The sequence below is a fragment of the Dicentrarchus labrax genome, unplaced genomic scaffold (genome assembly GCF_905237075.1).
Source record: "Dicentrarchus labrax unplaced genomic scaffold, dlabrax2021, whole genome shotgun sequence".
Lineage (NCBI taxonomy): Eukaryota > Metazoa > Chordata > Actinopteri > Moronidae > Dicentrarchus > Dicentrarchus labrax.
Window position 1 is genome coordinate 570286 of NW_026136724.1, and position 13630 is coordinate 583915.

The following is a 13630-nucleotide window of genomic DNA, read 5'->3' on the forward strand; positions in this document are numbered from 1 at the left end:
TTTCCCGTGCAAATATAAAAACGGCAGCGGCAGACATTAGCTCTCTGGGTGCCAGGAGGAACTGTGATTTCATTCATTAATCACTCGCTGTTCGACACCGCCGACCGCGTTGACTTTTGATTTCTTCAGTGGAGTCTTATTATTGTACGAGATGTTTGCAAGAACACGAGGAAGTGAGCACATGCAGTCCGGTGTGATTCACTCCCCTTTTCTGTTGCCTCTCACAAAAGATCCTCCGAGGCTATGACTTCTTCACAACAGTGCAATTAATATTGTATTTAACTGTACTACGAGATGTTTTTAACTGGTTCTGAAACAGTCTCAGTTTAAAACTGATGCCTCTGTATGAGCTGCATAAACAAACAAGACCATCAGAGAGATGATGGGGTATTTCTTTATAGTTATTCTTTACGGCTGCCACCAGGTCAGATTCCGCTGGAAATCAGTGAAAGGAGGCGGTAGAAACACTACCGCCTTTGTCCACTTCCGCTTTTTGGCTCCAGAATCAACACAAAATGAATGTTCCTTGTAGGAGCTTTATGGACAAATTTCAGGTAGTTTACAAAAGTATTTCCATTTCATTCTACTTTATCCTTATACTGCGAATAAGACTCATCAAACTATCTTCAAAACTCCAACGAAAAGCGTCTGTATATCTTTCTCAGCTCTGATTGGTTGTTTTCGTTCGGGCCCAGTGGATTCTTCCAAATGTCGTTAGGAGCTCTGGAGGAGAAACATGATTTTTTCATAGATTATCTGTTTCGTGTACAACTGTAAGGATATACTGAAAGTTTCAGCAATAATGACAAATATTTATTTCCATAAAGCTACCAACTGCAGCTTTAATAGAAGCAAGTGTATTTATTCTTTAAACTGAAAAGGGTTGGTGTATGGTATTTGTATTAAAAACCAAGTATCGTATTGGCTCTGGCCTCTAACACAGCACACCTAAGAGCATTTCTACTAACAACGAAGCTCAAGTGTTGAGACCCAAACTCATGAAGGAAATAACTCTAAATCTAAAAATGGATTACAGTGATTACTTGAAGAGTGCGGGCAGAAATGGAGGATGCAGGAAAACTCAGCATTACTCTTCAGAGGAACATTTTAAGAGTACACTTGCTTCCCTCCAGGTGCTGCTGTGTGGTTTTTCTCTGACGTAATGCAGTGCTGCAGAGAAAGCTGAGACATATTCAATTTAGGACACCCAGGGGAGTTTGATTATGTGCACTGTGTCTGTAAATGTGAGGTACACAGTTTGACACCAGCAGCCACAACCGAACCGCTGAACACAACAATCACAGATGTAGCGTACAGAGAACGGTGGAAGGATTCCTACGTGTGCTTCTGTATCTCACTGTTTCTTCTTGATTTCATGTTTCTTACATTTTTGATTCTTTGTTTAATTTTTTGATGACCTCTTAACAACAAATTTGAGAATCTATTAATCATTTAAACCATTATCCAAGCAAAAATGACATAAAACTTGCTGTTTTTACCTTTCGAAATGTTACAATTGGGATTTTAATCTGTTTTCTGACATTTAATAGGATGAGTAATTAACTGGTTTATCAAGAAAATAACCATTTACAGATGCACATTTACAGCTTCCTGAAACCCACTGATGTCTGTTCATGTGTTCAGGGTTAGTTTTAATCAACATCTTCTAACGAATCCTACAAACCAATATAACACCTTGAGGTACTTCCATAAACTAATATTAGAGGAAATATTCAGCACCATAAACAGTCCACTTATCAGGCGTACACACAGTTTGGACAGGGGGAAGTGGTCGGCGGGTTGCACCCATTGCACTCAAGCTGAGAGACGGTAAATAGTTTAGCAGTGGGGAGATAAGGTCTATTTTTATCAGCGCAGACAGACGGAGGAGACACACTGGCAGGCTGACGCACAGGTTGAGGCGTCAGAGAGAGACAGCCGAACACGCTCAGAGACAGACAGAAAGACAGACACAGCCAGTCAGGTGGACAGACAGGCAGGTGGACATAGATGCAAACAGACAGGCGGGCAGAAAGACAGAGAGGAAACTGTAGCTACAAACCTCGGCTTCTTCCCCATGAGAAGAATATCAGCTCTCACCGCACATTTCTGCTCCTCTTTTTTCCTCATGAAGGGCTTTTAAAATATCAATAATTGATTATTTGTTTCTGTCATTTTTTAAGTGGCAATGGCCTTCTCAGTTGTGAGGCTTTACTGTCTTATGTGACAGTAAGTTTAATGTCTTTAATGTCCCTGACCACCCCTGACATGTGATTGGCCTCCAAGTGCCACCCCATTATCCTTCCCTCATCCACTCTCACGGTGTTTCAGAGGCTGCAGCGTAGCGCATCCATTGGTACCAGCCATGTCATTGCTAGCATGTTGGGAAGGAGGATAAATACGCTCCAAAGTGAGGCTAACGTTTGGTGATGGAAAAACTGACATGGCCATATTCAAAGGGATCCCTTGACCTCTGACCTAAAGATATCTGAATAAAATAATGGGTTCTGTGGGTACCCTCGAGTCTCCTCTTTGCAGATGTGCCCACTTCATGCTAATTCCATGCAGTTTTGTATATTTTGTAGTACTGATATAATTCAGTCAATACGTTGATTATTATAAAGAGGTTTCAATTTATCTCTGGATTCACTTCAATGATCTTGCTGTAAATCAAACTTTATGAACACTAAACATTTCCATGCAGCACGCGGACACATCAGACGCTTAAAACAGACGCTTGGCACAACGAAAGAGTTCGCATGACCCGAGACTGTAAACAGGAGTCATTTTATCAGTGAGGAGCTTTACTCCGTCCACAACCTCACAGTCACTGTACAGCCTTCGTCTGCAGGATGAGTGAGCTCAAAGTGACTATTGACCTTTGAATAATCGCTGATGCTGCTTCAGACTCAATAAATACAATTTTAGTTAATATTCCTGATACACACACACACACACACACACTTCCCCTGCGTCCCCCGCTCGAACTAAACTGACAGTATTCTGCTCTGTAAGCAGTGAAATTCATTTTGTGAGATCAGTAAAAAGAAAACAGGAGAGTGCAGGGTACAGATTGTGCAACCAGCTCTGTTTTGTTTTATTTTGATTTATATTTTGTTCGCTGTCGCCTTCAGAGGCCTGCAGGGGGTTTCTGAAGTTCAGGTTCAGAATCGCTGAACAACAAAATGCTGCTGCACCCCACAAGCAGCAATATTAAAGCTCGCTCCCTCACAACCTTAATGCATTAAAGCGTCGTTAAAATATTTAAATGAAAACTGTTTTGTTATTGTGTTGCACCCTCCTGTGCTTTTTATTTGCTCAGATATTTATTTATTTATATACTCTGTCATCTTTATTCTTTTTTGTAAGACTGCGGGAGCATTTTGACATTCACGTCTTTGTTTGGATTATAAGTCTGACTATTGCACATCCACCTGTATTCTAACAGGTGGTTCGGGTTAGGGTTGTACAGGTGTGGTAGGGTTAGGGGTTAAGATGGGTCTTAAGAGGTTAAATGATACGTGGCCTCATTTGTAGCCACAGAGGTTTCCCCTTGAGGAAAATGGCACCTACCAATGGACAGTACGGTGTCAGAAAAGTCCAAACTGTCTTGGTACCTCCTTATTTAAGATGTAATGTGACCGCGTTGTCTTGTAGCTCGGCCTGTGGTTGTTGAGAAGTGAAAACAGCCGTAAGAAAGTCTCAATAATTCAGTTTTCAGGAGAGAAATTGAGCTTTGAAAGCCACAAATCTCAGCACCTGGTGGAGATTTGAAGTATTGATTTAGATTATTTCTGTCAATGTCCTGAAGACGTCATTTGGTCATTCTGTCCTACAGGGCAGTTAAATTTTCATCCTTTAAATCAGTGGTTCCCAACCTTTTACCTGAAGGAAGGAAATTAGGAAATTATTGATTTAAGATTATTTCCTGTGAATACTGCATCAGATTTTAGTTTTACTGATGTTTTTATGAACTTTTATACAATTATCTGTCTGAATAATGTATTTTATTTATATTTAACAATCATACAGACTGTTTATCAGAGTGAAGCCCCTGTGAAGATTAAAACCCTCTAACCTCTAAGCTACAAACTGGTGGTTACCGTAGAAACATGGCAGACCCGCTCCCTCTGTCGATAAAAACGTCTCATTCTAAGGTAACAAACGATTCTTATTTTCAGGTGATTATACACTAATGAAAACATACCTATGAATATTATATTATATTTCTGACAATAGATCCTCCTCAGTGTTTCACTCTGGAGCTTTAAGTACAGTGTTACCTGTATGGAGGCCGTACGCTCTGCTTCTGTTGTCCTCTCTGGATAATTGTGTTCCTCGGTGTTGTCGACGCTGAGAGGCGTGTCTCTGAGAACATCCAATGAATCACTGTCGTCACCCGCCACCAGAAACTACTTTGTCCCAGTCAGATAAGAATATTAATTAAACACGCAGCAACAGTAACATAAATCACCGCTTCTAATCTGGTGTGTGATTTATGTTACTGTACTCATGTTGTATGAAACATGTGTGTGTGTGTGTGTGTGTGTGTTGAGAGCTTTGATGGCACTGTAGTAATTGTTGTATAATAGCAGCTGGTGAATTATTTAATTCAGACTGCTTCCTTTGAGCCAGCAGCTGGCCCTCTCGTCAGCAGAGTGCACACACAGACACACACACCTACACACACACACACACACACACAGACACTGACACACACACACACACACACACACACACACACAGACACACACACATACAGACACACACACAGACACACACACACACACAGGGAAACATTGGCACACACCTTGGGGTGCAAGCATACACACTTATCTAGTGACACACATTGACATGAATGCACACATGCACTTATACTGTATACAGCAACACACACACACACACACACACTGACTAATGCAGTATGGAGGTCCTTGGAGACACCATTGCAGAGTGCTGTGTGTGTGTGTGTGTGTGTAATAAATAGATGAGAGCTTGTTCAGGCTGCAGTTCTCTGTCTGAAACCTTTTCGGTGTCTTTCCTGTTGGATGTTAACAGTCAGTCGTCGTTGGAGATTACACAATGAAATATTAACTCTGGCTCATAATTGTGTGAAATGAAAAATAAAGCACATAAACAAGAGCCGTGTAACCTAATTCACTGCATGATGAAATCTCCCCACTTGTTTAGTTTATAGATCAAACAGCGTAATCGTTATTTGGGTCTTTTTCAAGCGGAGGTCTTGTATCTTTGCAGTGAAAGTGTTTTGTTGATTCTCGCCTGCAGCTCTGTTTTTCATTACACAACAGAATTCAATTACAGGAATCAGATTGAGATGTTTTGTTGGAGAACAGTGTCGTTTTAATTGGATTGTAAGCAGTCAGTTTCCTCTGGGCTCACGGACCATGTGGCACATTGTTTTCACATTTACACTCAGGATTAAAAGCAGATCACGGTCTAAATAAGTTGGCCAAACAGCGGAGTTAGAGAGCAGCCCTCGCACGGCTCGTATGGCAGATCTTCCTGCAGCCGCTTCCTGGGATGGAAACCGATGTGTCCGTTAGACGAGGTTGACAGAAATAATTACGTTGACAAATCAGACGTTTTCAGTCTTAAAGCTCTCGACTGAAGTTGAGCAGTGGTGAAGAGTACATTTAGTATGTATAGCAAGTATAATAAGTATGTTAAAGCAACACTTTGTAAGAGTTTGAGTCTAAAATAAACAGATTTTGTTGTGATTCAATGTCAATAAACAGATGAAAATGATGCCATAATCACTACATCAAGATACCAATGTGTAATAAGTCTGAATTCATTCTTCATCGACGAGCAAACAGTTCATAGTGAAGTAAAACCGATCAATAGCAGTCGCCCAAATCACATCATTTGTATCAACCTGTACTATCAAAAGAGAATAAAACTGTCTAGAGTGGCAACACATCTTTGAGCCTTATAATGCTAATCTCTAGTCCCAGATCAGTTTACCAGTAAACCAGCAACTAATCTGTCCACGCACTATTTAAATCCTCTATTCTCCTCGGACTGGGAATCCAGAACTAGCCTTGCCAGGGAGACTCAGGACTAGTAGTAGAGGTTAGGCCAAACATCGAGGAACGTTGTGAAAGCGACCGTGGGCCGCGATCGGTCCGGCTCTGTCGGTCTCTCTGGGGAAGATGGCGGGCCCCCAGCGTCGGGAGCCTCGCTGCGTCCGTCCTGGTACTCAGACAGACGTTGGTACTGTGGCTGCTCGCTGGGCTCGGACTGGCTGGGAGGGCCTGGCACACACTTTGAAATATTAATGACCTACTGTAGAGAAAGGACTCAACCTCCCCCCTCACTGCCTCTCCCTCCCTCCCTCCTCTCCCTGCTCCTCTTTCTCTCTTTCATCTCCTATCTCTCTGTTTCTATCTTCCTCTTCATTTACCTCTTTCTCTCTCTTCTTCCTTCACCTCTCCCCCTCTCTCTCAGGAGGGTTGTGAGATTGCGTTCTGTCGTATTAAAGAGACAGGCGCGCCGCAAAGTGAAAAATACGACATAATAAGAATCATCGGAGGAAACTTGTGGATTCAGCATCGATTTTGGATCAGTGTGAATCAAATTTTCTCTGAAACTTTCAGGGGAATGTGCTTTTTCCTCTTGCTTTCATCTCTTTCTCTCAGTTCCATATTCCATAAATCTCTCTGTGGCCTCTCTCTTTTCCACAGCCCGAGTCTGTTTTTATCCTCTTTGTCACCCCACCCAGTATTCCCTCCTTTCTCTTGTTCTGCTTTGGCACATCAAAGAAGAACTCCACTGAGGAGAGAAATGTAATGTGAAATGCTGCAGCTGTCGGGGTGAAGACTGTTTCAGGTTGTTGTCGATGTTGTGTGTCTGTGGCTGCTGCTTGCTGTAAATAAGTCATACCTTTCTATACAGCAGGGGTTTCACAGTCTGACACTGAGACCTAAACAGGAAGTACAATGTGCTGTTAGCTGTGTGCGTCTGTTCTTTAAAGCTTTATTTGTTTACATTTTGGCAAATTTAAAACCATTTAAAGTATGCTGAATTAGCGATTAGCCCTTTCTGTTTGCAGTGTATCCGTTGATGTGCAGATTAATACCACTGGATTCATTGATACTGAAGAAAACTTAAAATCATTAATATTCTCAGGCAAGTTCTGCAGCGTCTTTTTCAATGCACATTTATGGACCATTTTTTACTTTTAATTTTCATACAAATATCTGGATCCAATCCACAGATGCTTACTTTAGTTTTAATCAGTGATTATTATTGGTATGTGTGCATATCACAGATATCACGATGACAAAAACATCCAGTAGAAACCAAGAGAGCCCTTTTTACTTTCATACTTTGTGTACATTTCAGAGCCTGTACTTTTCCTACTAAAAGTAAGATTGTGCTTGCTCCACCTCTGCCACGGTGCTGCTTGTGCTAAATTTGGCACCCGATACACAAGAAGAGGCGCTGTCACCGCTGGCTGATGAATGAAATGTGTGGCTGCATCGCTCGAATTTAAGAGATATTTTGCAACTAAAGCCTTAATTAAATATTATCACGAGTGAGGCTCACCCTCCTCTTCTCACAGTAAATCCCCAAATTTCTCATCACTTTCATCACTTAAAGGGAATTCTGCTGCCGGCTCAAAAAGTCAGACGGTACAGAGTGACAAGACATTAAGGAGGGATGGAGGGAGACAGCTGGTCTGATTGTTATTGTGGTTTGAGGGTTGAGAAGAATCTGTGCGTAAAATCTGCTCATTCACGTTTTTATAGAAATGTCTGTAAGGGTTGATGTTTACCTGAGAAATGTGTGATCTTAATGAAGAGAAAAAGCTGTTCATTTAGTCTTAGTGCTGCTGCAGCCTTCACTTCAGTCTGACGCCACTCGATTCAGACACGTTGAAGTGCTGAATGTTATTAGGTCTGAATCTGAAACACATGGAAATGGATTGAAATTACCAAATATCCTGGAAATTAAATGTAATTGTTTGTTTCTGTGAAGAAAACTAAATGAAATGGTTATTTTTAAGGTTTTAATTGTTATATAAAACATATATTTTAAGAGTTACCTGTCTGAAAGGTGCTTTCTGATTAATGTAACACATCTGTGGTTGTAAACCGGGTTCCTCTGACACACAGCCAGTGCTGGGCTTTATATGTTGCTAATAAACAGAAGAAAAGCAGGCTCAAGAGTTACGGAGAGCAGAGATATTGTTGGTTGATAAATGATGTCTGCGATGGAACTGAAATTAAAATAACAACGTGTTCGATTCTGTTTATACGACGCATCAATATGTTTCATTTTTAATTTTCTTGATAGAATTGCTTTCCCCTCTTATCTGATTAGTCATCTAAGCGTTCAATAGTCTGTTTTTATGGAGAGTGAGCTCTTAGTCATTAGTCATTAGTGGAAAATGACATCTCCACCATTACAATGATATTCACAAACATGTTTAAATATTAAAAGAGATCCTTCAGCATGACTGAAGACGATAGTGCTGGAGAAATCATTTCAAGTTTAAAATCAATGCTTCTTCTTGTTCCTACAGTTGGATGTTTAAATGATGATTATTTTATGTTATGTTTGTATTGATCATAACCAACATCTTCTGTTCTTTCTCTCTCTTCGCTCTCTCAGACGTGGCTGAAGAACTACGGCTACCTGCTGCCTCACGACGTCCGTACGTCAGACCTGCGGCAGGAGAAAGCCATGCAGTCCGCTGTGGCCGCCATGCAGCGCTTCTACGGCATTCCTGTGACGGGAATCCTGGACGAGACGACTATAGAGTTAGTCACTAAAACCCTAACCCTAAACCCTAACCCTAACCCCTACACACAGACAGACATTAGAATTCAGGTGTTATTGCTTTAGACTTCCAGCAGAAGTAAGAAATGATCTAATAATGCTTTTGCAAAACTAACGTAATAAACGTAATCTGTTGTTCTGCAGAACTGTCCAACAAGGTTGTCCCAATGACTTTTAAACTTTAAACTCTAATATAATACCAGAATAAGGCACACACAGTAGATGGATCTATAGATAAGCTGCACACAGCGCTGGTACATAATGAGGACCAGTTCTTCCACGTTCTTTCATCTCTGCAGCCTTGTAGATCTGTTCTTTTACAGCTTTGTTACTTTTATAATATTGAATAATTGTGTCGTAACGTTTTAAACGTGCGGTATGAAAAACATATTGACGACCTTATTGTCCAGTTTCAGTGTTCCTGCAACCGTAGGGAACTCTGTATCGTTCAATCCATGTGAGAACAACACAAACAGTAACAGCAACGGAGTACTCCGGGCTTTTGTGCCTTTAATGGATAGTGACAGCAGACAGAATAATGGGGGTAGAGGGGATGACACACAGCAAAGTTGTACTCCAATCTAATCCCACAGAAAAATCATATTTCCTTTTCTTTGTAAAACTGATGTCTGATTCAGCTACTGACGCCAGTGTGTAGGATGTTGAATAAGTGAAGTCAAAAGCAGATAACTGATAACTCAAAAAAAAACCACTGATCTTCAGGAAGAGAGTGAAATTGAAATGTTGTGTTCAGGTGGATGAGGAGACCTCGCTGTGGTGTCCCAGATCATCCTCACACCAGCCGCCGACAGAGGAATAAACGCTACGCCCTGACGGGACAGAAGTGGAGAGATAAAAAGATCTCCTATAGGTATCTATCACACATTTTCTTTGTATTTTCTTTCTCCATCCTCCTCCCTTTCTCTCCCTTAGTGTTTACCTCCTTCCTTCTCTCTCTCTCTCTCTCTCTCTCTCCCTCCCAGTCTGAACTTGGCTAGGCCCAATGTAAATTAGCTCCGTCCCACGGGACCCTGAATGCATCTCGTATCCCTGCACCACATCCACCCACTCGTCTCTCTCCGTCTTTCTCTTCATTCCTCCTCTCTTTCCACCTTATTCCTTTGTCTCCTGCTGTCTGCATACAGTAAAGCCCTCCACTGTACGCCATGGCGATCCAGCCGGCTGCTCAGCCATGTAATATAGGTCTAATGCAGATTAGAGCCGTCCCACGAGGCACTGAACACATCCCAGCTCCCATTGTTGCTTCTGCCCACTTTATCCTCTCCTGCCTTCCCCCTCTCTTCCTCTCTCTCTCTCTTTTCTCCCACTCCCTCCCTCTCCTGCTCTCAAATTCAAAATAAACTTCAGTGTCATGAATAAAACAGAAACAATGCGGCATGTATTTGTGCAGTTCCTCATTAAAAGTAAATAAAGATTAAGTGGCTATTGTCCCCCAGCATATTGACACCCATGACGTCTCGTTCCCGTCTTCTATTTCTGCCGTCATTGATGAACAAATCAAGCTCCAGTTTCAAATAACAATGCTTGTGATCAGATGTTAATTCAGGAACCCTCATAGGCCTTTTCCACCACGGGAACTTAAGAAAAAAATCTATGTATAGACTCATAAAAAAATAATCCCTCCCTCAGTTATCACAGACGCTGTGCAGAGAGGCCACAGCGGACAGGATGAAACTGTCCTCTGGCTGCATTCACACAAAATCCGGCAGTGTTGCTCCTCCCCGCAGGGTTGTGCGGAGGTGCGGCTATGTTTGTGGTCTGGTTGTAAATTCTGGACTGCAATAAGTGAATACAGTTCACCCGTATTCTCTGCCAGCCTCGAACTTACCGTCCTGCTCTCGTCCACTAGAATGACATCCAGTCTGCATGAATCCATGTTGTAAGTGTAGCATTAATTATGTAAGCTGAGCGTGTGTTTAGAAAATTACCTTGAGTGTTTTAATACAGGCGATATTCTGATTCATATAATCTCTCGTGTGTTTTGCTGCCTTGTCATGCATTTGTTCTTGTACACTGTACATTGTTTGTACAGTATGTGGAGTATGTTACTTTATGTTACTCTCTCTCTTTTTCCCCCTTTTCACTTTGTTTTTTAATTGTTTTCTTTGGCACAGACCCTGTTCACCCTCCCTCTTTTCTCTCACTCCTCCTTTTATCCCGTCTCTCCTCCTCTTCATCCACACCACCCTACTCGGAGCTTTAAAGGTCTAATGTAAATTACGCCACTCCCACGAGACACTGAAGGCATCCCAGCTCTCCTGCATTACAGCAACCCACTCTACAGCGTTACATAAAACCCACAGTGTGAGATCACAGTCCTATCTGGTTACCTCTTACTGTATCTGAGTCTCCTCGTCCTTATGTTTCACCTGCTATCAGCTGTCACATTCCCACTGTACAGCTCTGTGTTGTCTTCAGTCCTACTGCCACTCTTCAGGCTGCATTACTGCAATCATTTTTAACCTAATTGTTCTTCATCTTAGGCGCCAACCCATCTTTAGAGCCAGCCCCGTCTCCTACAGATTACACTCATATGGAGCTAATTTGCATTGGCTAATGTTTCGGAGGACACGTAATGCTGCCTGGATACATGATTTAATTTACAGATTTATGTTCACTGGCAGCAATCTTTTCTTCCAATGCGTGAAATAGGTTGATGTTATTCCTCGCCCCATGATACCTCGCATTAATTATGAGCGTGACTTTACAGTTATTCCTTTCACTGCCGCTTGTAAAGATTATGGTGCAGACGCACAGAATCAAATGAGGATGCACCCGACCAGTGAACGCCCGCCTGGTAGATAATGTCACTGTAAGTTGGTGATGATTGGGTTTAACCTCGCAAGGAAGCTGGACTCTTGGGTCGGGATGTCACCAGAAATGTAGTAATTGATACCAATACCAGTGAAATTTACAGTACAAACAGTACAGCTCAGTATGTGCAGTGTGGACTGAGCAATGCACCAAACCCCTAACTGTTCCCGGTAACCCATCTCTCCACATTTGTGTGTCTTTAAGCCTGGTGTGATTGTATTTCAGGCCTATGTGTGTAAAACACTGAGTGAAAAAGAGAATTTCCCCATTGAGGATTAATAAAGTTGCTTCAGTCGTCTGGGGATTTTATAAATGCAAACGTTGCCACTAACAAATGTAGCCTCTTCAAGGACAGGCCTTACCAGAAACAATGATCTCCAAACTAGAGATAAAATGAATCACTTCATAACATGGGGAGACTGGAAATGGATGCCCGAGTCACGCTATATAGTACGGCAGTGTTTACATGCACCGACCAAAAGACTTTGGATTGGTTCTGCAATGCAGGTTTCTTTTAAACTCTCCCATTGTTTCCACCCAGTTTTAGCAACAAAAGCCAGGAGAAAGCCTTTAGAGACCACCTTGTGAGTCTAAAAGTATTAAAACATCCTTAGAGAACTTCTCAAAATACTGCTGCATAATCCACTTGTGCATTGTGTATCTGTACCTGAGTGTGTGGCTGTTGACAGTGATAGCGCCGCACAGAAATAGTGAACCATACGTTGCCTCATGATACAGGTTTATTATCCAATTCAATCTCACATACTACATAGAAACAATGAGAAATGAAGTTTCTTCTGGTTGTGCAGATATATTTTAGAAAGCAGAGATATTTAAGGATATTGATGAGCTCAGTCAGGAAGATTTTCCTCTCTGCTCTGAACAGCAGTTTTTGGAGCAGCTGGAGCAGTGCGCTGACATGACACTGACAGCAATGCAAAGAGACACATTTGGAGGAATTTTAGGGCTTTTGGCAACTGTAAATTATCACCCGCTGCTAGAAGCTGTAGCTGCAGGATTATGCAACTGTGTCTCTAAATGAAAACTTCCATTGATGCTTCAGGACAGGGAGGTGAATTTTAAATACAGACAGAAAGAAAGAGAGGCAAAGACAAGGGAACGGATAAAGAAGAAAGACAGCAATCGCAAGAAAGATGCTTCACTTTGATGTTTGGGCTACATTGTTCTTAACTTTCCTGCCAACGAAGCAGGTTTGATTGAAAGTGAGTTGAAAGAGGCAGAAATAGAAAGAGAACATCTGCATCTTTTAGCTGCTCTGCTCTGACTGGAGGTACTCTGAGGATGATGAACTGATGTAAATGTAGGAATCACAGATTTGTTTCGTCTATTTTTAGTCACGCTAGTGGCGCAGCTCCAGGGATGGCAATGCCTGTCTGTCTGTAAGTCTGTCTGTACACCACTTTGGTCCAGAGTGAAATATCTCAGCATCTACTGCATGGATTGCCACAAAGTTCTGTACATATGTTCATGAGGATGAATCCCTCTGGCTTTGGAGATCCCTTGACCTTTCCTGTAGCACCACAATGAGGTTTTGTCTTTCAGTGAAATATCTTGAATAGTATTGGATGGAATGGCATCAAATTTAGTACAGACAGTTATGATGCCAAGAGGATGAATTCTCTGCATTTTGATCCTTTACGCTCAACATTTGTCTTTGTTAGGAATATTTTAAATTTTAGTTCGTGAGCTGATTCAGCAAAATCGTTCATGAAGGATTTTTTTACTTCCAGTCATATTTGCCCGTTATCTTCATTTGATGCCATTCGTTTCCATTCCCAGCAGTACATTTTGGTATTTAAATGCATCGGGTGTGTATGGCTGCTGTCTCTGCATACCCAACTGAAGTGCTAGACGTGTGTGTGTGTGTGTGTGTGTGTGTGTGTGTGTGTGTGTGTGTGTGTGTGTGTGTGTGACAGTACACCATCTGTGTGTTTTGGCCACAGGTCATTTGGCCAGCTTCACTTCCATA

The 13630-nt window shown here is 41.8% G+C and overlaps 1 protein-coding gene across 1 annotated transcript in view; it reads left to right on the plus strand.

Annotated features, from left to right (window-relative positions):
* The window catches only part of mmp24 (matrix metallopeptidase 24), a 66749-nt gene that overhangs the window by 17906 nt on the left and 35213 nt on the right, over positions 1-13630 (plus strand). Inside the window, exons 2-3 of the mRNA XM_051392636.1 lie at positions 8638-8786; positions 9560-9676. Of these exons, the coding sequence (XP_051248596.1) occupies positions 8638-8786; positions 9560-9676 (266 nt within the window). The remainder of the gene's footprint in view (positions 1-8637; positions 8787-9559; positions 9677-13630) is intronic.